Here is a 26,345-nt window from a genome sequence, read left to right as displayed (position 1 = left end):
GCGGGTTATACCTGCTGTAGCGGGATACCACCAGGTCACTTCACAGGCGCGACTTGCTGGCGGTGGCAGCCGAGGCGAGGTACAGAGTCCAAAGTTGTTGTCAGCCGGAAGGTCAGGACAGGCAGGACAGGATTGGAGTCGGGAAGGAGCGGAAGGTCAAGACAGGCGGCAAAGAATCAATGTCAGGAACATAGCAGGAGTTCACAACAGGTACTGCACAGACAGTCAGGGAATCTCAATGGTAAAGGGGCAAAAAGAGCATAAGGGAAGAGGTTGCCTATTTATAGATCAGATGGCCAGCGCCAAATAGTGGTGCACTGGCCCTTTAAATTTCAGACGGCCGGCACATAAGCTGTAGGAGGCGGGTGCGCGCTGCAGAGAGAATAACGTCACTGGAGCACGTCGAGGTAAGTGAACCTGCTGCTGGCGTGAGGGGGCACAGGGAGGCATTATGGCGCACCTGCAACCTGGGACATGGGTCGCAGGAGCGACCGTGACATTTGCTTTGCGCTCCAAATGACCTGTATGAAAAAAGGCTTGGTTTTATGCACAACCAGTTAGGGAGAGCAAACTGCTATAGTACGTTTTGGATGTTTCCCTTTATAGATCTGTTGGAGCAATCCCAAGTAAAAATTCTTAGGCCTCTCAAGACATTTGGTAAAGGGGTATAAAGGGTCAAAGATTCATCTGCCCTGAGTGGAGGAAAGATTTTATAGTGTCTAAGTTGTGGGTTAAAAAGAACCTTCTTCATTGTCTGGTGACTTTTCCAATTTTTCACCCTTTTTTTGTATCAGGGAGAAGATGTGAAGAATATTACTGCTCCAGAGACATATGTGAGGGTCGATGAGCGATGTAAGGAGGAGATTCCTACAGGTAACTGCCCAGGTGAGTAGTAACCACTAGATAAAGCAGAGACGAGTGATAACACAATACAGAACATGGAGACATAGACTAAGAAAAGCTGGAAGGTGGGAGCTATGTGGGTCAGGAATACTGCTCACCAGGACCTCGGAGGAGGAGACTGAGATGTTACATCAGTAATAATAAAGAACCTTATGGTAAGCAGGAAATAGTTTTCTCACAGCCAATGTTAATTTCTTGCAGATGATTGTACCAAGAGCTCAGAGGAACATATGATATCAAAATCTGAAGCAGAGGAACCTTATATGACAGTAGATACATCCGAAGAGCAGGACAACATCCCAGATGAATCCTCAGACCTTCACAGGACCAATCCATCGCCTGATCCTATTAAATTGGATCTATCTACAGAATCATCAGGAACTGGAAAGAACATTATCATAAGTCATACAGAGGAACTGCTATTTATATGTTCAGAATGTGGGAAAAGTTATACAGGAAAAATAAATCTTTTAAGACATCAAAGAATTCGCACGGGGGAGAAGCCATTTTCATGTTCAGAATGTGGAAAAAAAAATCAGTTTCAGAAATCATATCTTGCCAGACATCAGAGCATTCACACCGGGGAGAAGCCGTATTCATCTTCTGGGCAAACTGCTACAGTAAGTTTTGGATGTTTCCCTTTATAGATCTGGTGGCGCAATCCTTAGTAAAATTCTTAGGCCTCTCAAGACATTTAGTAAAGGGGTAAACAGGATCACAGATTCATTTGCCCCGAGTAGAGGACAGATTTCATAGTGTCCAAGTTGGGGGTTAAAAAGAACCTTCTTCATGTCTGGTGACTTTTCCAATTTTTCATCCTTTTTCTTGTATCAGGGTGAAGATGTGAAGAATATTCCTGCTCCAGAGACATATGTGAGGGGCGAAGAGCGATGTAAGGAGGAGATTGCTACAGGTAACTGCCCAGGTGAGTAGTAACCACTAGATAAAGCAGAGACGAGTGATAACACAATACAGAACATGGAGACATAGACTAAGAAAAGCTGGAAGGTGGGAGCTATGAGGGTCAGGAATACTGCTCACCAGGACCTCGGAGGAAGAGGCTGAGATGTTACATCAGTAATAATACAGAACCTTATGGTGAGCAGGAAAGAGTTTTCTCACAGCCAATGTTCATTTTTGCAGATGACTGTACCAAGATGATATCAGAATCTGAAGCAGAGGAACCTTATATGACAGAAGATACATCCGAAGAGCAGGACAACATCCCAGATGAATCCTCAGACATTCACAGGACCAATCCATCGCCTGATCCTATTAAATTGGTTCCATCTACAGAATCATCAGGAACTGCAAAGAACATTATTATAAGTCATACAGGGAAACTGCTATTTATATGTTCAGAATGTGGAAAAGGTTTTTACCACAAATCACATCTTGCTAGCCATCAGAGAATTCACACAGGGGAAAAGCCATTTTCATGTACAGAATGTGGGAAATGTTTTCTAACCATGAGAAATCTAGTTAGCCATCAGATCATTCACACAGGGGAGAAGCCGTATTCATGTTCAGAATGTGGGAAAGGTTTTAGCCAAAAATCAGATCTTACCAAACATCAGAGAATTCACACAGGGGAAAAGCCATTTTCATGTTCAGAATGTGGAAAAGGTTTTAGCCAGAAATCACATCTTGCCAAACATCAGAGAACTCACACGGGAGAGAAACCATTTTCATGTTCAGAATGTGGAAAATGTTTTTCCTGCATTGAAAATCTTGTTTCACATCAAATAAGTCACACAGGGGAGAAGCCATTTTCATGCACAGAATGTGGGAAATGTTTTGCCCAGAAATCAGATCTTGTTAGACATCTGAGAAGTCACACAGGGGAGAAGCCATTTTCATGTTCAGAATGTGGAAAATGTTTTTCCTGCATTGAAAATCTTGTTTCACATCAGAGAACTCACACAGGGGAGAAGCCATTTTCATGCACAGAATGTGGGAAATGTTTTGCCCAGAAACCACATCTTGTTAGACATCTGAGAAGTCACACAGGGGAGAAGCCATTTTCATGTTTAGATTGCGGAAAATGTTTTTCTCGGAAACCGGACCTTGTTTACCATCAAACGCGCGTACACAGTGGTAAAGCAGAATTCACGTTATAAATCGGGGGAAATGTTTGGGTAGCAGATTGCAGATGTTTTAGCCTTAGATTGTGTGACGTACTAAAAGGAACACGTTAAAAAACTGATGATTCCAAGTCATATCTATATTTAATTTTAAGATCTAAGAATTTGTTACTAGTTACCAGACATTTACTTATAAAATATAATTGTCGCTGCCCCATCTTTAAAGAAATGATGATGATGAAACAGACAGCTTGGTCTCTCTTTATAGTGGCTGAAGAAATCAAAAAATAAATAACTTCATTATACACCTTAACACTAGGGATGGACTTGGCCCTGACTGTGTTTCTGATGTAGTGCTGAGGCTTTTCCACATTTCCTGCTGAGGCATCTCAGGATTGATAGCAGTGCAAAAGTGACACTACATGGAGCACAGGCTGCCAAAAATGCAGTTTGTCCTGTAGTCTGAGGATGATAGAATAAAGAGAAGTTCAACTTGAAATCTAACAACTTAAAGAGCGCTATTAGCTGGAACAGCCTTCCCCTTTCCCTTTTTGGCAGGATAGCGGCGGTAAAAATGACTATCCTGCCTAAGCTGCTTTATGTTTTCGAGACGTTACCAGTATCGGTGTCACTGGGCGCTATTACATTTTATATGGGCGAAGAAGAGACACGGGATCTCTAGGACTGTTTTGATCTCTCACAAATCCAAGGGGGGTTTATCGGTGCCGGATATAACCAGGTATTACTGGGCAACACACTGGCGGCGTATTCCGACATGGTCCACCCTGTTGGCATTTTCTAAATGGATGGAGATAGAAAAATTGTGGTTGGCCCCCTTTCACCCTAACTCCTATCTCTGTCCTAAAGAGACACCCGCGTTACCCAGCTCTCAGCTAGGCCCTATTTCATTCACGATAAAATTACGGAGGGCCTGTTTGAACAGGTTTCCACTGGTATCTCAGTCTTTCTTACATACTCCCTCTATGCAGCAGGCAGGAAATCAAACCCTGGCATGAGAAGGGATTATTCCGGATTGCAGACATTGTAGACTACCGAGATAAGAAGATCTTGCCCTTTGACCCCTTACAGGACAAATTTCACCTCCCGCCATCGCCAATCCCTATTACATACGCATTAGACACTTATTGCAATCTTTGGATATTACCAACACAGTCTCAGTACCCACCATCTTTGAACATATTTGCAAAACCGCTACCCACGCCTCCGGCCTTATATCAGATATCTACATGATACTATTGCACCTGAACTCAGATGAACCTATCGCACACCCATACATGGCCAAGTGGGAGGGCATAGTGGGGGGACCTGTATCACAAGAAACATGGCAACTGATTTGGCAAAGGGCGGCTAAAACCTCCTTATTAACCAGTACAAGCTAATGTTGCAACGGTATATTCCATCTTCGCTTCATAGATTATTCCCGGACACGCCGGACATTTGCTGGCGATGTGGCTCAGTTGGGGGGACTCTTCAACACATGTTCATGCCCATTCATACAGCCTTTTTGGCAGGAGACAAAGACTCTCCTCCAGGCGGTGGTAGCGGTGGATATTCCACACTCTCCTTTATTTTACCTGTTGAATGTCTCCCCTCAGCCCATGGCCAAGACAGCTACTAAACTGAGTTTACACATACTCACGGCTGCGAGGTGTTTGATAGAGCAATTCTGGAAAAGGCAAGCCCCTTCCCTCTCGAATGGACCTACTCTCCAGGGTAAGGGAAACTCGCAGTATGGAATCACTGACTGCCTCCCTGAATAATCGCATGTCATTGTTTGATAAAACATGTGAGCCATGGGATCGCTTCAGGGTAGAAGAGCGGGCGCGAGAGGGAGAGTGATATGGATACCCCCCTTTGTTTCTTCCAAAAGCCCTGGCCTGGGCTACCCCTCTTTGGAACAGAGACGACATGGTCACAGATACTCTTATGACACTTCTGGCAGAGCTCCGGGCCGTGTTTAAAGAGCCTTTACAAACCTCCCCGGCTGAGACTACACTGTTGAATCTGCGCCAGGGGAACTCGGATTGACATGCGGTTTAGTGAGCGTGCCGAAGCGTTATGCCTTAAGCAACCCCAAGCCAGCCCACGACGCCTTCCCCGCCTGGCTCCTGGTTTTCAAAGCCCGCTCCAGCCTCCGGTCGTACCATCTGCAGAGGAGTCTATAGAGGTGGACGGAGCCAGACTCTCTTCCCAGGAGCATATCAGAAGACGTCCGGGAAACTTCCTTGGGTCTTGCCCTATCCGTCCCCAGTGTCTGGGTTCTTGGGAGTAGTGTCCCTAGTTGTAAGCAAAGCTTCTGCACACCTCATGATTCCAGTGCTTCTCAGCATTGGCACTGGCACCAAGTTCAAGGTCTCTGTCTTCTTGGACTCCAGCTCTGCAGGGAACTTCCTGGATGCCGCTCTGGTCTCCTGGCATCGCATCCCTGTGGTTTGCCTCGAGAAGCCCTTGGTCATCTCCTCTGTCAGTGGCCAAATCCTCTCTGACCTGGTCCAGTACTGCACCAAGCCTTTGTCCTTGCAAAACGGTGTGATGCACAAGGAGAGACTGTCTTTTTATTTGCTGCCATGGTCCACGCCCTTCATCGTGTTGGGTCTACGATGGTTGCAGCTCCTTGCACCCGTTCTTAAGTGGAAGACGGGGGAGATCCTTCAGTGGGGTCCTGATTGCCAGTCTTGCTGTGTGGAGATACCTCATCCAGTACCAGTCTTGGTTTCTTCTGTGACTCTCAAGCGCCTGGAGGGTCTTCCCGCTTGCTATAAGGACTTTTTTTAAGGCTTCTCGAAGAAGCAGGCCGAGATGTTGCCGCCTCACCGCCGCTATGACTGTTCTGTGGATTTGCTGCTAGATACGTCCCCTCCACGGGGCCGTGTGTACCCACTCTCAGTACCAGAAACCGCAGCCATGTTGGACTATATCAAAGTAAACCCGCAGAGGGGATTCATACGTAAGTCCTCTTCTCCGGCTGGTGCAGGCTTTTTCTTTGTGACCAAAAAGGACAGGGCACTCCGTCCATGCATTGACTACCGCAGTCTTAACAAGGTCACAGTTAAGAACTGCTATCCGTTGCCGTTGATTACAGAACTGTTTGACCGTCTTCATGGAGCCAAGATCTTCTCCAAATTGGATCTTCGTGGGGCCTACAACCTCATTCATATCCACCAGGGAGACAAGTGGAAGACTGCTTTTAATACCCGTGATGAACACTTCGAGTAACTGGTGATGCCGTTTGGGCTCTTTAACGCACCTGCTGTCTTCCATGAATTTGTGAATGACATCTCTAGAGACTTGCTTTATGTCTTTGTAGTGGTCTATTTGGGCGACATTCCGGTATTCTCTCCGAATCTTGAAACCGACATACAGCAAGTCCTCAGTGGTTTAAGGGCCAATTGCCTTTACGCCAAACTTGAGAAGTGCCAATTCCATCAGCGGAGTCTTCCATTTCCCGGCTATATAATCTCCGACAGAGGTCTCCGGATGGATCCTGCCAAGCTATCTGCAGTTCTTCAGTGGCCTTGTCCTGTAGGACTACGCACTATACAGCGGTTTCTGGGCTTCGTGAATTACTACCGGCAGTTCATCCAGCACTTCTCCTCTCTGGTGTCTCCTATTGTGGCGCTCACGAAGAAAGGTGCCAACCCCCGTCTCTGGCCTTCGCCAACTGAGGTGGACTTAAAGAACTTAAAGTCTAAGTTTGCTTCAGCTCCAGTTCTTGTATGTACAAACACAGGGAGGCCTTTCCATCTGGAAGTGGATGCCTCCTCAGTAGGGGTCGGTGCGGTGCTCACGCAGAAGATTCCTAAAGGTCGAACCCTCACCTGTGGATTTTTTTCCAAGACCTTCTCCTCCGCAGAGAGGAATTATTCTAGAGGAGATCGAGAACTGCTGGAGATTAAGCTCGCCTTAGAAAAGTGGCGTTGCCTCCTGAAGGGAGCTCGGTTTCTGGTCAGAATTTACATAGACCACAAGAGCCTCATCTACGTCAAGCTCGCTGGTCACTCTTCTTCTACCGTTTCCGTTTCATCATTCATTTCCGTCCGGCTGAGAAGAACATCAAGGCTGACACCCTCTCTCTCTGACAGCCTCGGATGTCATTGGGGAAGAACTGGCTCCACAGTATGTCATCCCTCCTGAACGACTGGTACCGGCCGCGCCTGTGGATCTTCAACAACTCCCTCCTGGCTAGACCTATGTACGACCTGCTTTACAGAGGAAGATTCTGACTTGGGGACATTGCTCACGTGTGGCTGGGCATCCTGGGGTGCAGCGCTCTATCGTCCTCATTTCCCAATTCTACTGGTGGGCAGATCTGGCCAAGGATGTTCGGGACTTTGTGGGATCCTGTGTTTCCTGTGCCCAGAATAAGCCGTCACGTCTTAAGCCTGCTGGTCTTCTTCTGCCATTGCCGGTACACAGCTGTCAGTGGACTCATGTGGCCATGGACTTCATCACGGATATGCCGCCTTCATCAGGCAATACTGTCATCTGGGTGGTGACTGACCATTTTTCGAAGATGTCCCAATTTGTTCCTCTACCAGGTTTGCCATCTGCTCCGCGTCTTGCCAGCCAGTTCCTCGATCACATCTTCCGACTCCATGGACTTCTCCAGCACATCGTCTCTGTCTGTGGGGTTCAGTTCGTCTCTACATTCTGGCGTTTTCTCTGCAACCAATTTCAAGTGAAATTGGACTTCTTTTCTGCCTATCATCCCCAGTCTAATGGGCAGGTGGAAAGAGTTCATCAGACCCTGGCCTGCTATCTACACCAATTTGTTTCTGCCGGTCAGGACAGAAACAAAAACTCCTTGGACTCTGCATCCGAGGGCTTCGCCCCACTTCTGCACTCCTCTGCCTGTGTCATCTGATGTTCCTCCTGGTGAGGAATTTGTATGGGACCTGAAGACCATCTGGGAGCCTTTCTTTATTACAGGCTTTGGACCGAACCAAGTTCCAGGCCGATAAAAGATGCAGGCCTCCTCCTGTCTTCGCTCCTGGTGACAAAGTCTGGTTGTCCTCCAAGTATGTCCGGCTTAAGATCCCTGGCGAAAAGTTTAGTCCTCGTTTCCTGGGTCCCTTCGAGGTGCTGAGTCGCATCAATCCGGTGTCCTAAAAGCTTCAACTTCCTCCCACCATGCGCACTCCAAACTCCTTCCATGCCTCCCTGCTCAATCCTGTCACACTGAACCGCTTTACCCGACAAGTGTCTCCTCTTGCTCCTGTGACCGACTCCTCTGACATCTATGAGGTAAAGGAGATCCTTGATATGAAGATGTTGAGGGATAAGCAGTTCTTCTTGGTTGACTGGAAGGGGTTCAGGCTGGAAGAGATATCTTGGGAGCCCGAGGACAATATCTTGGACCAGGACCTCCTGCAGAGATTCCTCCAGCCCAGGAAGAGGGGGATGCCAAAGGGGGGTTACTGTCACGGGTGGTCCTGCGACCCATATCACAGGTCACAGACACACCCATGCCCCTCTCTCATCGCTCCTGACTCCTAGGGTGCGCGCCGGCTTCAAAAGATTTAAAGGTCCAGAGTGCCGCTAATTGGCGCTGCCCATTGTCAGGTAATTTATTTAAGCCTGCCTCTTCCTGATAACCCTGCCGGATCTTTGTGCTTTCGCCATTGAGAAAGTTTCCTTGCGACATTCCTGAGTATTCCTGCATTCCAGTGTGTTCCTGTGTTACCAGAGTTCCTCCGTGTTGCTGTGTTTCTGCGTTCCTGTGTGCCTATTCCCATTCCCATCTGCCTGGGCCTCCCGTTACTGACCCCAGATTGGACTTGACCTTGCATCTCTGCCGCCTGCCCTGAACTTGTGTCTGAACCCGACCATGAGACTATCTTCCGTTAAGGTACCTCGAGCTAGTCGCACCTGTGGAACAACCTGGTGGTACCCTGCCACAGCAAGACCATCTCGCTTTGCGGCGGGCTCTGGTGAAAACCAGGTGTCACTTAGACTCCGATCCCAGGTGTCGGCTAGTACCACCTCCCGTGGTGGTCCAGTGGATCCACTTATCCCGAATCCTGACACTAATAGACAAGCAACAGTTATCCTCCCAAGGAAGGAAAGGTGGAACAGAGGTCAATCAAAATTTCTACCGTAAGCATCTGTAGATACATAACCAGCCAATTAGGTACTATCAGTTAAGTGTTGTTTACACAGTGTTTCCATAGACCTATTCATATTAATGTGTCTGAGAAGATATATATGAACAACAAAAAAAACGGAAACAATACAAGAAACATATCTACTATAAGAGAAGGGGGGGAAATGGAAAGAGAGGGGACGGGTACTAAAAGACAAAGAACCCGTAGAATTAAGTAGTTTAGGTGTAATTGATTGATCGATTAGTGGAAGAGATAACTAGCTCAAGTGAAGGTGTTGAACTCAGGGGGTCGGTGAAAAGCCATCCACGGACCCCAAGTCTGGAGTTGTTTTACTAACATAGCATGTTTGAATGCCGTAATCTCCTCCATTCTTTGGAGTGATAATATTTCTCGGAGGATGTCCATAGTTTTCCATAACCTGGGGATCAGGATACACACCGCAATTAAGATGAAGCCCATGAGAGGGCATCTGACTGAAGGTATTGAGCGGGATATTATGGATAAAAGCAAGGGTGGCAGGTCATTTTGTAGCTTAATTCCAGTGACTTTATGAATCAATCTTATGGCTAGACGCCAGTATGCTTGTAGTGGGGAACCCTCCCACCAAATAATCGGCATGCTGCGGATCGGGTTGACAGATTACTGGGAGGGGCTGGTGAGGAACCAGCGGTCATGGTCCACATTGGGACTAATGACAAAGTAAGAGGTAGGTGGTCCTTAAAAATTATTTCAGGGATTTAGGCTATAAGCTCAGGGCAAGACCTCAAAGGTAGTTTTCTCCGAAATACTACCTGTACCACGTGCCACACCAGAAAGGCAGCGGGAGATCAGGGAGGTAAATAAGTGGCTCAAAAGTTGGTGTAAGAAGGATGGCTTTGGGTTCATGGAGAACTGGGCTGAGAACTGGGTTTATGAGAGATCGGTCCTGTCAGACTAATCTGATTGGTTTCTACAAGGAGGTAAGTTCAAGACTGGATCTGTGGATGTTGTATATCTGGACTTTTCAAAGGCATTTGACACCATGCCACATAAAAGGTTGGTATATTAAATGAGACTGCTGGGAATAGGGATAAATCTGTGTATTTGGGTAAGTAATTGGCTTAGCGATAGAAAACAGAGGGTCGTTATTAATGGCACATTCTCAGATTGGGTTGACGTTACTAGTGGAGTGCCACAGGGGTCAGTATTAGGGCCACTTCTTTTTAATATTTTTATTAATGACCTTATAGTTGGTTTACACAGTCAAGTTTCAATATTTGCAGATGATACTAAGCTATGTAAAGTAATAAATACTGAGGTCCATAGTTTAGCATTACAGTGGGATTTGTGGAAGCTTGAGGAGGGACTAGAATACAATAACAGATTACAGAAAAAAGACAGCAGAGGGGAGACCTCATTACAATGTACAAATACCTGAACGCACAGTACAAGGATCTCTCCAAAGATCTTTTTATACCTAGGCCTGTGACCAGAACAAGGGGGCGATTTTACAATCAACATAGACAGAGGTTCTTTACTGTAAGAGCAGTGAGACTGTGGAACTCTCTGCCGCAGGAGGTTGTTATGGTGGACTCTATGTACATGTTCAAGAGGGGCCTGGATGCCTTTCTGGAGAGAAAAAATATCACGGGTTATGGGGATAAAACATTTATTTAATTCTTAAAGGTTGAACTTGATGGACTTGCGTCTTTTTCCAGCCTTATATACTATGATACTATGATATGTAACATGGGGGCTTGCTTACATCTCCAGCTCTCTGCTGGGCAAGAGGGGAAATCAAATGCAGTGTAGCCAGGACCCAGTACCACCCAGAAATAATTTTTGTAGTTGGTTTCTTGGGCTTTGTTAGAGATAGAGAGCTTATGGCACAATACAAATTATTTGGCCCAGTCTGGGGATGTAGGAGACCGTCAACCAGTGTTCCCAGGCACCAACTATTTGTCTAAGTAGATGGCGTATATTGCAGATGGTGGGCGAGGGGGCAATACACATCTTTTCAAACTGGTTGATGCCTCTGTGCAGTAGTAGTCTAGATACAGAGGATAAGTAGAAGTTGAGTAGTAGTGAGTATTCCCATCTGGAGCGGGCCAAGACCAGTTGATCAGGTAACAATTCCTCAATGGATGAGGTCGAGGCAGATTGCGCGAAAAATTAGCCTATCATTGGCTCTGAGGGGTGACAGATAGGTTGACGAGACCAGTAGGATGGCTGTCGTCGGCAAAGAGTTGGTAAGGCTCAGGTAGCTTTCTTAAAGTCTTTAGGGTCTGATCCATGACGTAAGGGAGCTTTAAAAGGTGGTGTTCATGTGTAAAGGAGGGATTGCAGAAGGCTTGGGGCAAGTATAGTCTCCAGTTCTATCCATACCTTATAAGATTTGTTGTGATATAAATCAAGGATGTGAGCTTGAACAGTCACGTAGGTCAGTACTTTTAAATGATGGTTATAAGGCACCAGCCGTTTCATTTTTTTATATCCAGTCTGAATGTAACAAGAAGTTAAAAATCAGAGTCCATCTCGCTTATGGGGGGTTTACGCATCAGTCAGTCAGTCTGAAGGTTCTCATGGTTTGGGGAGATGACTAAAGGATGTTTAGCTCCTTCCAGCAGATATCTCTGCTCTTTGTGAGTTTTATCACCATCAGTTCTGTTTTATTTTTATTTTTTTGTATGCAGAAAAAGCTGTAATAAAGCTTTTTTTCCATCTATCTCAAATCAGTCAAGTATATCAGGATGTCATCAGTAGTGGGTTAAAATATAGGTGATTTGGACGGTAGCCTGGTGCCCATGGCCAAACAACCCACCAAATTTTATACTAAGAAGGACCTTCACCCATGTAAGCCTTGTCATTTTCTTCATGCTCTCAATACACATGTACATAAGAGCCATTTCAGGACCTTTAAAGGTTTTCCAAATGTCCTGAAACTGCAGAAAGGACGCATCCCCCATTCTCCAAAAAGCTCAATTCAAGTACAAGATGTAGGAAGTGATTCCAGACAGCTATACCTGAGCTATAATATTCATGCAGCCCAGGACCCATGGGTGCCCCACCACACAAATAGCAGATTTCAGGCAACAGTGTTACAAATTCTATAATGACAGTGTCAGGACTCGGGGTCAACGAACCCCCTGGCAAGAGGGGGTGATGGTACTAGACGACACCTGGGAACGGAATTTAAGTGGCACTTGGTCTTCACCAGAGCCCGTCGCAAAGCGGGATGGACTTGCTGCAGCAGGGTGCCACCAGGTCGCTCCACAGGTGCAACCAGCCCCCGGTGGCAGCCAAGGTCGAGGTACCAGTTCAGGAGACAGTCTCATAGTCAGGAACAGGCAGGTTGTCAGGGCTGGCGGCAGAGATGCAGAGGTCAAAGTTCAGGTCCGAGGTCAGTAACAGGAGATCAGCAGAAAAGGGAACAAGGTACGGGATAGGAACAAGTGCAGGAAGTTTTCTCTTCTCGCCATAAAGTTCAAATATCCGGCGGGGAGTGATGGGAGCTGCCGGTTTAAATCAGAACCCGGAAGTGGCCAGCGGCAATCAGCGGTGCACTGGCCCTTTAAATCTTTAAGTGCCAGTTCACGCTCTCTAAGGAGCGGGTACGTGCCCGGCCAGGACGGGAGCAGGAGGGTGTAGAGGTGAGTGCAGGCCGGGGAGAGCCACCCCACGGAGAGGTGCATAGGTGTGATCGCGGGGGCACCCATGACAGACAGCAGAAGCATTGCAGTGGGAGATCGAACACCATGATCAAGTGTTCCCAATGACCCATCTTAGGTGTTGGTCTTCTCCACGTCGCCCCCTTTATGGGTATGAGAGATTTGTTCTTGACAGACATTTTGTGCAAGCCATGTAATATAGACATTAAGGGAGACGTCTGTCATGTACACAAGAACATGTTTGCTCCAACAGGTAAAGTAGAGAAGGTAAAAAAAAAATGACCCATTTATATAAATATCTTCCATTTCATGTAATGATCCTCCCACGTGTTGTCAGTAATTTGCTCATTGTATAAATAGAAGGGGCGCGCTGGGGTTTTTGTGTTCGGTAAAGGAACAAACAATTTCATTTCATATTTAGTCAATAGTTCTATTGGTGTCCATTATTACACCACGTGGGGTTTCCTTCAGTCTAATCCCTGGTCGGAACTTCTCCTCACATGAGGATCAGGGATAGCCTCGCCTCTAGTAACATGTCCTGGAGCCTGACTACTCCCACACATGTGACTAATCACATGACTATGACATCATCACAGGTCCTATAGCTTCTCCACCCCCGAAGCCGGATTCCTCCCACACACAGCGACACTATAACAGGTCCTTTCCCCCTCTCACATATTTCTGGAGCACAGCTCTGCAGGCGGAGGTACGTGTGTAGTCACCGGTGGTGTCAGGATTACCGGGGCACATTTATCAGTGACCCCTCACTTCTATCTATCTGGTAAAATGATTACAGAAATTGTATTACTGTATGTTATTATGATAAGATACAATACTATAGAACCTTATTTATCCCCTGGGGGGAAATAGTTTTGTACATAGTGTTGTGGCAGTTATTACACACAGGACAGACGTAATATTACAGTTACATACATACACTACGAGAGGCGCATTCTTACATGTTGCAAGTTCCTTTGTTACAAACAAACGTTTACAGGACAATGAAGGTCAATGAGACCACATTACATGACATAAGGTGAAACAAATACAGTACAAAATACAATAGTGACAATCTCGACAGACATGCATAAGGGGTACTACAGAAGGGGTGCAGGTGCAGCTCTAAAAGTGATTGGGGTAAATCAGTGGTGCTGCTGCTGCTATTGGTTTGGCAGATGAGACTTTGCCCGTAGCTTCACTTTTGTCAAGTAACGGCACTTAAGCTGAGCCATGGTACAGTGTTCCTCATGATTTGGCTCTGTTTCTGATTATTTTCATTTCAGAAGAATTTCCTCACTGGCCCATCAACGATGGACAGAGTCAAGATGTCAGAGAGAATAATAAACCTCACCCTCAAGGACGTCATGATGGAGGACCACCAGCCCCTCACATCAGCAGGTAATAGACAGGACTAAATCCACACGTCCTTTCATTATCTGTATGGAAAGAAGGAATTCAGTCTCTGGATGTTTCCTACAGGTAGATCCAGTAAGAGAACATCACCGGAGAGATGTCCCAGTCCTCTTCTTCTACCACAGGATTGTTCAGAGGAGAAATATGTCCCACAGGATCATCAGGTAGATGGAGATAAGACTTCATGACATATTCTCTGATCTGTCGAGGATTATTTTAATTATAAACTTATGTATATTGTAAAACCTATGAAATCTTCTTAAAATTGTCTTACTGTAAAATGCCATCCCCATATATAGTCTCTGTGTCATATAACGTACCCTATATACTCGTGTATAAGCTGAGTTTTTCAGCACAAAGAATGTGCTGAAAAACCCCACCTCCGCTTACGCACGAGTCAAAAAAAATAAACACACTCACCTTCCGGCGTGGCTCCCCGATGTTTCGTGTGGCTCCCCACGGCTTCCATTCTCTCTGCTGTAACAGCTGGCAGTGCTGCGGCCACTCTGCCGGCCGGCGCACACTATGTGTCGCTGCTGAATAATTCATAGTGAGCGCCGACGGGCAGAGGGCATGGCCACAGCTCTGCCGGCTGATACAGCAGAGAGAATAAAGAGGAGGAGCCGCAATGACGGGAGCATCGGGGAGCCGTGGCAAGCATCAGGGACCACTGAAGGGAGAGTATATAAGTTTATTTTTTTATGTGCTGGGCAAACTGGGGGCTGTCTGGCTATATACCACAGAGGGCTGTCTAGCTATATACCACAGAGGGCTGTCTGGCTATATACCACAGAGGGCTGTCTGGCTATATACCACAGAGGGCTGTCTGGCTATATACCACAGAGGGCTGTCTGGCTATATACCACAGAGGGCTGTCTGGCTATATACCACAGAGGGCTGTCTGGCTATATACCACAGAGGGCTGTCTGGCTATATACCACAGAAGGCTGTCTGGCTATATACCACAGAAGGCTGTCTGGCTATATACCACAGAAGGCTGTCTGGCTATATACCACAGAAGGCTGTCTGGCTATATACCACAGAAGGCTGTCTGGCTATATACCACAGAAGGCTGTCTGGCTATATACTACAGGGGCTGGTAGGCTATATACTACAAGGGCTGCCTATATACTACAGGGGCTGGATATACTACAGGGGGCAGGCAGAATATATACTACATATACAACCCGGCCGGTCGGGTGTGGGCTGACACAGGGCGTTACTGTCCTCCTGACATTTCATATGTGAAAAGTCGCCGGCTGCGTCTTTTTCTACGCCAGTTCCTGCCTGGCGTGGAATACATGCTATGCAGCTGGATTCCGCCTCTTGATGCATCACGCTGCAACTATGCAGCCGCGGGGATATCATACACTGGCGCACAAGCGCCAGTGTATGATAAATATGCCCCATTGTGTTATTATTTGGGTTCTGCGGACAAGTTCTTTCTTGCTGTTTACAGCTATCACTGTCAGGGTCGAGGTAGTGGACCCACTGTACCACTGCAAGCAATGATGCAAGCCAAAACCTGGGAGCAGAGTCTAAGTGGCACCCGGTTTTTACCAGAACCCGCCGCAAAGTGGGTTGGACTTGCTGCGGCGGGATACCACCAGGTCGCTTCACAGACTAAACTTACTCGCGGTGACCAAGGTGAGGTACAGAGTCAACAGGCAAAATTGGAGTAGTTGTCAGGCGGAAAGTGAGGACAGAAGGCACAGGATCGGAGTCGGGGATGTAGCAGAAGATCAAGGCAGGCGGCAAAGAATCGAAGTCAGGAACGTAGCAGGAGGACACAACGGCTAAAACACAGATAGTCAGGGAACGCTTTCTCAATGGCATAAGGGCACAAATATCCGGCAGGGCATGAGGCAAGAGGTTGGCTATTTATAGATTGTCAGGTGACCAGCGCCAATAAGTGGTGCGCTGGCCCTTTAAATCTCAGGTGGCCAGCACGTGCGCGCCCTAAGAGGAGCGGACGCGCGCGCTGGGGCAAGGAGACCGCTACTGGAGCGTGGCGGGGTAAGTGACCCTGCTGCTGGTGTGAGAGGGCACATGGAGGCACATGGGTGCACCTGCGACCCGGGACATGGGTCGCAGGAGGTTCGGCGAAGTCCCCCCCTCTCTCCTCCCCCCCCCCCTCCCTCTTTGTGGTCTGAAGAAACCTCTGCAGAAGGGCATGGTCCAGGATGTTGTCGAATGGAAGGGGTTCGGTCCAGAGGAGTGGTCTTGGGAGACTGAGGACGAGAAAGAACTGCTTCGCTCTGACCGACTTCATATCCAGGACCTCTTTTACCTCATAGACATTGAACGCATCAGCCTCAGGAGCAGTAGGAGGTACTTGTCGGGAGAAGCGGTTCAGGAAGACTGGCTTCAGGAGAGAAACGTGGAAGGAGTTCCGGATGGTGGGTGGGATGAAGCAGCTTATAGGCCACATGATTGATGAGCTTCAGCACCTCTAAAGCATCCAAGTTTATAGCTGGGAATCTTCAGCCGGACATATCTGTAGGAGAGCCACACTTTATCATCTGGAGAAAAAAACTGGAGGGAGCTCTGAGTTTTGGTGCGGGCGGACGCCCGAAGTAGGAGTTGATGGGTCTTCACTAACTCTTCCATGGCAGGAACATCAGCAGACACGGTGGGAGAAAGAGGTGGACGTGGATGTCGTCCATAAACAACAAAGCAAGGAGTGGCACCAGCAGACTCAGAGTCCAGAGAGTTGTAGGGGGATTCTGCTCATGGCAGCAGAGTGGACCAGTCGTCCTGTTAGGTGGAGAAAGCAGCAGCCCAGGGTCTGATTAACCCTCTCAACTTGCCCATTGGACTGTGGAGCGTATGCAGAGGAGAAGTCCAGCATCACTTTGAAGTTGACCGCACAGGGATTGCCAGAAATGGGAAACAAACTGGACCCCATGGTCTGAGACAATGTGCAGGGGAAGCCCATGAAGCCGGAAGATATGGAGGAAGGAACAGGCTAGCAAGACAAGGAGACGAAGGTAGACCAGGCAGAGGAATGAAGTGGGACACCTAGAAAACCGATTTCTTTCCACCCAAATGATTGTATTACTGGAAGAAGATGGGAGATCCATAATAAAGTCCATGGCTATGTGAGTCTGGGTATCGGCAACAGCAGGAGCAGACCTGCTGGCTTGAGAAGTGACAACTTGTTAGGGGCACACAAAGTGCAGGAACTCACAAAATCTCCCCCATTACGTCAGTGGCACGGGAGAGGGCATCGGCCTTAACGTTCCTCTCTGCAGGACAGAAATGTATCAAAAAATTTAAATGGGAGAAGAAGAGGGACCAGCGAGCCTGTCGTCGATTGAGACACTAAGCAGTCTAGAGGTACAGGAGGTTTTTGTGATCAGTATAGATACTGACTGGATGAAGAGCTCCCTCCACAAGATAATGCCTCTCTTCCAAAGCAAGTTTTATGGCCAGAAGCTCCCGATAACCAATAAAGTAGTTCCTCTTTGCAGGTCTTAGAGAATAAGCCGCACGTAAGGGTTCGACCTTTCGGCCCTTTCTGGGTGAGAACAGCTCCAGCACCAACCGAGGAGGCGCCAACCTTGAGCAGGAACTGTTTCTCAGTATCGGGCTGGTTGAGAACAGGAGCAGAGGCTAAGGCAGATTTCAGCTTGGAGAAAGCTTCTTTGGCTGCCGGAGGCCACAGCTTAGGATTGGCATTTCTCTTTGTCAGTGCCACAATGGGAGACACGAGGGAGGAGAAATGTGAAATGAACTGCCGATAGTAATTAGAGAAACCAAGAAATCTCTGGATAGCACAAAGTCCTACTGGGCAAGGCCACTGAAGTACCGCAGATAACTTATATGGCAAATCTCTGAAAATGTTGTTGATGAACTCCTAGAATACAGCTGGTGCATTAGAGTCCAAACGGCGTGACTAGATACTCAAAGTGGCCATTAGGAGTATTGAAGGCGGTCTTCCCTCATTGCCTTCGCAGATATGGATGAGGTTATACGCCCCATGTTGGTCTAGTTTGGTAAAGACCTTGGCTCCACGTTTGCAGTCGAAAAGTTCTGTGATCAAAAGCAATGGGTAGCGACTCTTCACTGTAATTTTGTTAAGGCCACAATAGTCTATGCATGGATGGAGTGAGCCATCCATTTTGGCCACAAAGAACCCTGCATCGGCAGGAGAAGAGGACTTGCGTATAAACCCCTTCTGTAGGTCCTCCTTCAACAAGGCGGTCTCAGCAGAAGATGCCTGGTCTGGTTCCTCAAAGATGGCCCGGAATTCTCTGAAGAACGCGGTAATGTTGGCAATGAGTGGGTCGTTCCTATCCCAGAGGGGACTGTCCCGTGCCAGGGTTTTCCCGGAGAGTAGACTGACCACAAATGCCACCTTAAACCTCTCTTTGGGGAACTGCGGAGGCATCAGCTCAATGTACAGTGAGCACTGGGTGATGAAGCCCCTGCAAGACTTGGCGTCTCTGTCATATTTGGACTGCATGGGGTTCAGTAGAAGGCAGAGTAGCTGCTGTAACAGATGGTGCCGTAGGAACAGGATGCTGCTGGGTGATCAGGAACTGCTGCATGATGGCGGTGAGATGGGAAAGTTGCTTGTCCTGCACGACAATCTGCTAGAACCGCTGAGCCACGACGGTGGTGAGGTCAACCAGTTTTTGCAGGGGAACCTTGGCGGGATCCATGGCCGGATCTTACTGTCAGGATCAGGGTAGTAGACTCTGCGAGCTATGTTGCTAGCCGACACCTGGGAGCAGAATCTAAGTGACAACTGGTTTTCACCAAAGCGGGTTATACTTGCTGTGGCGGGATACCACCAGGTCACTTCACAGGTGCGACATGCTAGCGGTGGCAGCCGAGGCAAGTGCAGAGTCCACAGTTGTTGTCAGGTGGAAGGTCAGAACAGGCAGGACAGGATCGGACAGAAGGCAGGACAGAAAGGAGCAGAAGGTCAAGACAGGCGGCAAAGAATCAATGTCAGGAACATAGCAGGAGTTCACAACAGGTACTGCACAGACAGTCAGGGAATCTCAATGGTATAAGGGCACAAATATCCGGCAAAGCATAAGGGAAGAGGTTGCCTATTTATAGATCAGATGGCCAGCGCCAATTAGGGGTGCACTGGCCCTTTAAATTTCAGACAGCCGGCACACGAGCTCTAGGAGGCGGGTGTGCGCTGCAGTGAGAAGAAAGTCGCTGAAGCATGGCAAGGTAAGTAAACCGGCTTCTGGCATGAGGGGGCACAGGGAGGCACTATGGTGCGCCTGCAACCTGGGACATGGGTCGCAGGAGCACCCGTGACATTTGCTTTGCGCTCCAAATGACCTGTATGAGAAAAGGCTTGGTTTTATGCACAACCAGTTAGGGAGGGCAAACTCCTATAGTAAGTTTTGGATGTTTCCCTTTATAGATTTGGTGGAGCAATCCCTAGTAAAATTCTTAGGCCTCTCAAGACATTTAGTAAAGGGGTATGCAGGGTCAAAGATTCATCTGCCATGAGTGGAGGAAAGATTTTATAGTGTCTAAGTTGGGGGTTAAAAAGAACCTTCTTCATTGTCTGGTGACATTCCCAAGTTTTCACCCTTTTTCTTTTATCAGGGTGAAGATGTGAAGAATATTCCTGCTCAAGAGACATATGTGAGGGGCGATGAGCGATGTAAGGAGGAGATTCCTACAGGTAACTGCCCAGGTGAGTAGTAACTGCTAGATAAAGCAGAGATAACACAATACAGACATGGAGACATAGACTAAGAAAAGCTGGAAGGTGGGAGCTATGAGGGTCAGGAATACTGCTCACCAGGGCCTTAGCGGAACAGGTGGTGATGTTACATCAGTAATAATACAGAACATTTTGGTTCGCTGGAAAGAGTTTTCTCACAGCCAATGTTCATTTTTTGCAGATGACTGTAACAAGAACTCAGAGGAACACATGATATCAGAATCTGAAGCAGAGGAACCTTATATGACAGTAGATACATCCGAAGAGCAGGACAACATCCCAGATGAATCCTCAGACATTCACAGGACCAATCCATCGCCTGATCCTATTATATTGGATCTTTCTACACAATCATCAGGAACCGCAAAGAACATTGTCATTAGTCATACAGAGGAACTGCTATTTATATGTTCAGAATGTGGGAAATGTTATACAGGAAAAAGAAATCTTTTAAGACATCAAAGAATTCACAAGGGGGAGAAGCCATTTTTATGTTCTGGGCAAACTGCTATAGTAAGTTTTGGATGTTTTCCTTTATAGATCTGGTGGAGCAATTCCTAGTAAAATTCTAAGGCCTCTCAAGACATTTAGTAAAAGGGTATACATGGTCAAAGATTCATCTGTCCTGAGTGGAGGACAGATTTTATAATGTCCAAGTTAGGAGTTAAAGATAAACTTCTTCATTGTCTGGTGACTTTTCCAATTTTTCACCCTTTTTTTGTATCAGGGTGAAGATCTGAAGAATATTCCTGCTCCAGAGACATATGTGAGGGGCGATGAGCGATGTAAGGAGGAGATTCCTACAGGTAACTGCCCAGGTGAGTAGTAACCACTAGATAAAGCAGAGACGAGTGATAACACAATACAGAACATGGAGACATAGACTAAGAAAAGCTGGAAGGTGGGAGCTATGAGGGTCAGGAATACTGCTCACCAGGACCTCGGAGGAAGAGGCTGAGATGTTACATCAGTAATAATACAGAACCTTATGATAAGTAGAAAAGAGTTTTCTCACAGCCACTGTTCATTTATTGCAGATGACTGTACCAAGAGCTCAGAGGAACATATGATATCAGAATCTGAAGCAGAGGAACCTTATATAATAGTAGATACATCCGAAGAGCAGGACAACATCCCAGATGAATCCTCAGACCTTCACAGGACCAATCCATCGCCTGATCCTATTAAATTGGATCTATCTACAGAATCATCTGCAAAGAACATTATCATAAGTCATACAGCGGAACTGCTATTTATATGTTCAGAATGTGGGAAATGTTTTACAGGGAAAAGAAATCTTTTAAGACATCAAAGAAGTCACACTGGGGAGAAGCCATTTTCATGTTCAGAATGTGGAAAAGGTTTTTACCAGAAATCAGATGTTGCTAGACATCAGAGCATTCACACCGGGGAGAAGCCGTATTCATGTTTAGAATGTGGGAAATGTTTTACTCGAAATAATGAGCTCCTTAATCATCAAATGAACCACACAGGAGAGAAGCCATTTTCATGTTCAGAATGTGGAAAAGGTTTTTGCCAGAAATCGCATCTTACCAAACATCTGAGAATTCACACAGGGGAAAAGCCATTTTCATGTTCAGAATGTGGGAAATGTTTTCTAAACTTCAGAAATCTTGTTAGACATCAGAGAATTCACACAGGGGAAAGGCCATTTTCATGTACAGAATGTGGGAAATGTTTTCCAACCATGAGAAATCTTGTTAGACATCAGAAAATTCACACAGGGGAAAAGCCATTTTTATGTTCTGAATGTGGAAAATGTTTTTCCTGCACTGAAAATCTTGTTAGACATCAAAGAAGTCACACAGGGGAAAAGCCATTTTCATGTACAGAATGTGGGAAATGTTTTGCCCAGAAACCAAATCTTGAACGACATCAGAGAATTCACACAGGGGAAAAGCCATTTGTATGTTCTGAATGTGGAAAATGTTTTTCCTGCATTGAAAATCTTGTTAGACATCTGAGAAGTCACACAGGGGAGAAGCCATTTTCATGTTTAGATTGTGGAAAATGTTTTTCTCGGAAACCGGATCTTGTTAACCATCAAACGTTCGTACACAGTGTTAAAGCAGAATTCACGTTATAAATCGGGGGGGGGGAAATGTTTTGGCAACAGATCGCAGATGTTTTAGCCTTAGATTGTGTGACGTACTAAGAGGAACACGTTAAAAAACTGAAGATTCCTAGTCATATCTATATTTAATTTTAAGATCTAAGAACTTTTTACTAGTTACCAGACATTTACTTAAAAAATATAATTGTCACTGCCCCATTTTAAAGAAATGATGATGATAAAAAAAAACAGACAGCTTGGGCTCTCTTTATAGTAGCTGAAGAAATCAGAAATAACTTCATTATACACCTTAACACTAGAGATGGACTTGGCCCTGACAGTGTTTTCTGATGTAGTGCTGAGGCTTTTCCACATTTCCTGCTGAGTATTCCTGTGTCCAGTGTGTGCCTGTGTTGCGGTTTTCCTGTGTTACCACAGCTCCTTTGTGTTGCTGTGTTCCTGATTTCCTCTGTTGCTGGACCTCCCGTTGCTGACCCCGGATTGGACATGACCTTGCATCTCTGTCACCTGCTCTGACCTTGTGCCTGGAACTGACCACGAGACTGTCTTCCGTTAAGGAACCTCAACCTTGGCTGCCACCTGTGAAACGACCTGGTGGTACCCTGCCTCTGCAAGACCATCTTGCTTTGCGGCGGGCTTTGGTGAAGACCAGGTGCCACTTAGATTTCGGTCCCAGGTGTCAGCTAGTACCACCTCCCGCGGGGGTCCAAAGGATCCACTCATCCCGAATCCTGACAGTAAGATCCGACCATGGATACTGCTGATGTTCCGCTTCCCGGTCGGCCCGATCTTGCCATCATCATCGTCCAGCAATCCCGGCAGATTGGCGCTCAACGCGAACAGCTGGGACAGGTCACCCCATGCTGCAACAGCTGCTAGCCGCTCAACATCAGCAACAGGTTCCTGAGACTCCTGCAGCTGCTGCTACACCAGCCACTCTTCCTGCCACTGAACCTAGGCTATGGCTGTCTATGCCCACCAAATATGATGGAGATCCCAGGCTGTGCAGAGGCTTTGTAACCCAGTGCTCCCTGCACATAGAACTCATGCTGTCTCAATTTGTCACGGAGCGATCCTCCTGGGCTGAGCGAGTCTCCTCGGCTGAGACTGCGCTGTTGAATCTGCGCCAGGGGAACTCTTCCGTTGGATAATATGCTGTCTAGTTCTATACCCTGGCCTCGGAACTCTGCTGGAACAACACGGCCTTGTCCGCAGCTTTTAAAAAGGGACTCTCCTCTCACCTGGATTGACGTGCGGTTTAGGGAGTGTGCCGAAGAGTTACGCCTAAAGCAACCCCAAGCCCGCCCACGACGCCTTCCTCACCTGGCTCCTGCTTTCCAAAGGCCGCTCCAGCGGAGCGGAGGAGCCTATGGAGGTGGACAGAGCCAGACTCTCTTCTCAGGAGCATATCAGGTTTTGCCCTATCCATCCCCAGCATCTGGGAAACACCAGCACCTAGGGTTCTTGGGAGAAGTGTCCCTAGGTGTAAGCAAAACTTCTGCACACCTCAATATTCCGGAGTCTTCTTGGACTCCGGCTCTGCAGGGAACTTTCTGGATGCCGCTCTGGTCTCCCGGCACCACATCCCAGTGGTTCGCCTCGAGAAGCCCTTGGTTATCTCCTCTGTCAGTGCCCAAATCCTCTCTGACCCGGTCCAGTATTGCACCAAGCCTTTATACTTGCAGGTTGGTGTGCTGCACAAGGAGAGACTGTCTTTTTGTTTGCTACCATGGTCCACACCCTCCATCATGTTGGGTCTACCATGGTTGCATCTCCATGCACCCGATCTTAAGTGGAAGATGGTGGAGATCCTTCAGTGGGGTCCTGATTGCCAGTCTCACTGTGTGGAGATACCTCATCCAGTGCCAGTCTTCTCTCAAGCCCCTGGAGGGTCTTCCAGCTTGCTATAAGGACTTTTTTGACGTCTTCTCGAAGAAGCAGGCCGAGACGTTACCGCCCCTATGACTGTCCTGTGGATCTGCTGCTGGATACGTCCCCTCCACGGGGCCGTGTGTACCCACTCTCAGTACCAGAAACCGCAGCCATGTTGGACTAAATCAAAGAAAACCTGCAGACGGTATTCATACGCAAGTCCTTTCCACCGGCTGGTGCAGGCTTTTTCTTTGTGACCAAAAAGGAAGGGATTGCGTTGTATTGACTACCGCGGTCTTAACAAGGTCACAGTTAAGAACCGCTATCCGTTGCTGTTGATCACAGAGCTGTTTGACCGTCTTCGTGGAGCCAAGATCTTCTCCAAATTGGATTTTCGTGGGCCTACAACCTCATTCGTATCCGCCAGGGAGACAAGTGGAAGACTGCTTTTAATACCCATGATGGACACTTCGAGTAACTGGTAATGCCGTTTGGACACCTGCCGTCTTCCAGGAATTTGTTAATGACATCTTCAGAGACTTGCTTTATGTCTCTGTAGTGGTCTATTTGGACGACATTCTGGTATTCTCTCCAGACCTTGAGACACACATACGGCAAGTCCTCAGTCGTTTAAGGGACAATTGCCTTTATGCCAAACTTGAGAAGTGCCAATTCCATCAGCAGAGTCTTCCATTTCTCGGCTATATCATCTCAGACAGAGGTCTCCGGATGGATCCTGCCAAGCTATCTGCAGTTCTTCAGTGGCCTCTTCCTGTAGGACTACGTGCTATACAGCGGTTTCTGGGCTTCGTGAATTACTACCGGCAGTTCATCCCGCACTTCTCCTCTGTGGTGTCTCCTATTGTGGCGCTCACCAAGAGGGGTGCCAACCCCCGTCTCTGGCCTTTGGCAGCTGAGGAGGCCTTCAAGAACTTAAAGGGGACTTACCACCACGATTCTACCTATAAAGGTAGAACGGGTGGTAGGTGGATGAATGGGACGTAAGGATAGCCCTTTTTGGGCTAATCCTTACATCCCGGCTATCATTTTGTAAACTTTAATGTCTTTATATGCTAATTTTTTTTAAGCGGCTACTGGGGCGTGTAGCCGGTTTGCTTCAGCTCCAGTTGTTGTACGTACCAACGCAGAGAGGCCTTTCCATCTGGAAGTGGATGCCTCCTCAGTAGGGGCCGGTGCGGTGCTCACGTAGAAGGGTCCCAAAAGCCGAAGCCTCACCTGTGGATTTTTTTCCAAGACCTTCTCCGCTGCAGAGAGGAATTATTCTATAGGAGAACGAGAACTGCTGGCAACAAAGCTCGCCTTAGAAGAGTGGTGTTGCCTCATGGAGGGAGCTCGTTTTCTGGTCAGCATTTACAAGGCCCACAAGAACCTCCTCTATCTCCAGACTGCTCAGCGACTCACTCCACGTCAAGCTCGCTGGTCACTCTTCTTCTCCCGGTTCTATTATATCATTCATTTCCATCCGGATGAGAAGAACATCAAGGATGACGCCCTCTCTCGTGCCTCGGATGTCATTGGGGAAAAACTGGCTCCTCAGCATGTCATCCCTCCTGAACGACTGGTACTGACCGCGCCTGTGGATCTTCGACAACTACCTCCTGGCAAGACCTATGTACGACCTGCTCTATGGAGGAAGATTCTGACTTGGGGACATTGCTCACGTGTGGCTGGGCATCCTGGGGTGCAGCGCTCTATTGTCCTCATTTCCCGATTCTACTGGTGGCCAGATCTGGCCAAGGATGTTCGGGACTTTGTGGGTTCCTATGCTTAAGTGTGCTGATTTTCTTCTGACATTGCCGATACAAAACTGTCCGTGGACTCCTGTGGCCATGGACTGCCGCCATCATCAGGCAATACCGTCATCCGGGTGGTGACATTTTTCGAAGATGTCCCACTTTGTTCCTCTGCCAGGTTTGCCATCTGCTCCACGTCTTACCCGCCAGTTCTACCGTCACATCTTCTGATCCCATGGACTTCTCCAGCTTATCGTCTCTGACTGTGGGGTTCGTCTCTACATTGTGGCGTTCTCTCTGCAACCAACTTCAAGTGAAATTGGACTTCTCTTCCGCCTATCATCACAAGTCTAATGGGCAGATGGAAAGAGTTAATCAGATTCTGGGCTGCTAACTACACCACTTTGTTTCTGCCTGTCAGGACGATTGGTCCACTCTTTTGCCATGGGCAGAGTTCTCTTACGACTCCTTGGACTCTGCATCCGCAGGCTCCGCCCCATTTCTTCCTCCCTGTGTCATCGTATGTTCCTGCTGTTGAGGAATTTGTACAGGACCAAAAGTCCACCTGGGAGCAGACTTGCCTTTCTTTATTACAGGCTTCGACCCGAATCAAGCACCAGGCCTCCTCCTGTCTTCGCTCCTGGTAACAAAGTCTGGTTGTCCTCCAAGTATGTCTGAGTCGCATCAATCCGGTGTCCTAAATGCTGCGCCTTCCTCCCACCATGTACATCCCGAACTCCTTCCATGTCTC

The 26,345-nt window shown here is 47.5% G+C and overlaps 2 protein-coding genes and 1 pseudogene across 1 annotated transcript; all 3 read left to right on the top strand.

Moving 5' to 3' along the window:
- The window catches only part of LOC140065392 (uncharacterized), a 91,522-nt gene that overhangs the window by 24,302 nt on the left and 40,875 nt on the right, over positions 1 to 26,345 (top strand).
- The window catches only part of LOC140065238 (uncharacterized), a 160,437-nt pseudogene that overhangs the window by 127,099 nt on the left and 6,993 nt on the right, over positions 1 to 26,345 (top strand).
- LOC140065239 (uncharacterized) lies at positions 787 to 26,212 on the top strand. Its single transcript, XM_072112839.1, has 13 exons — positions 787 to 885; positions 1,105 to 1,523; positions 1,738 to 1,828; positions 2,047 to 3,020; positions 4,604 to 4,721; positions 5,326 to 5,471; positions 16,788 to 16,931; positions 18,267 to 18,795; positions 18,895 to 18,986; positions 19,753 to 19,843; positions 20,055 to 20,386; positions 20,601 to 20,691; positions 20,911 to 26,212. Exons 2-13 carry the CDS (start codon positions 1,134 to 1,136, stop codon positions 21,978 to 21,980), a joined length of 4,068 nt encoding a protein of 1,355 aa, XP_071968940.1. The 5' UTR covers positions 787 to 885; positions 1,105 to 1,133; the 3' UTR covers positions 21,981 to 26,212.

The sequence above is a fragment of the Engystomops pustulosus genome, chromosome 6 (genome assembly GCF_040894005.1).
Source record: "Engystomops pustulosus chromosome 6, aEngPut4.maternal, whole genome shotgun sequence".
NCBI lineage: Eukaryota > Metazoa > Chordata > Amphibia > Anura > Leptodactylidae > Engystomops > Engystomops pustulosus.
The sequence above is the reverse complement of the archived record's forward strand: the minus strand, read 5'-3'. Positions and strand labels throughout refer to the sequence as shown.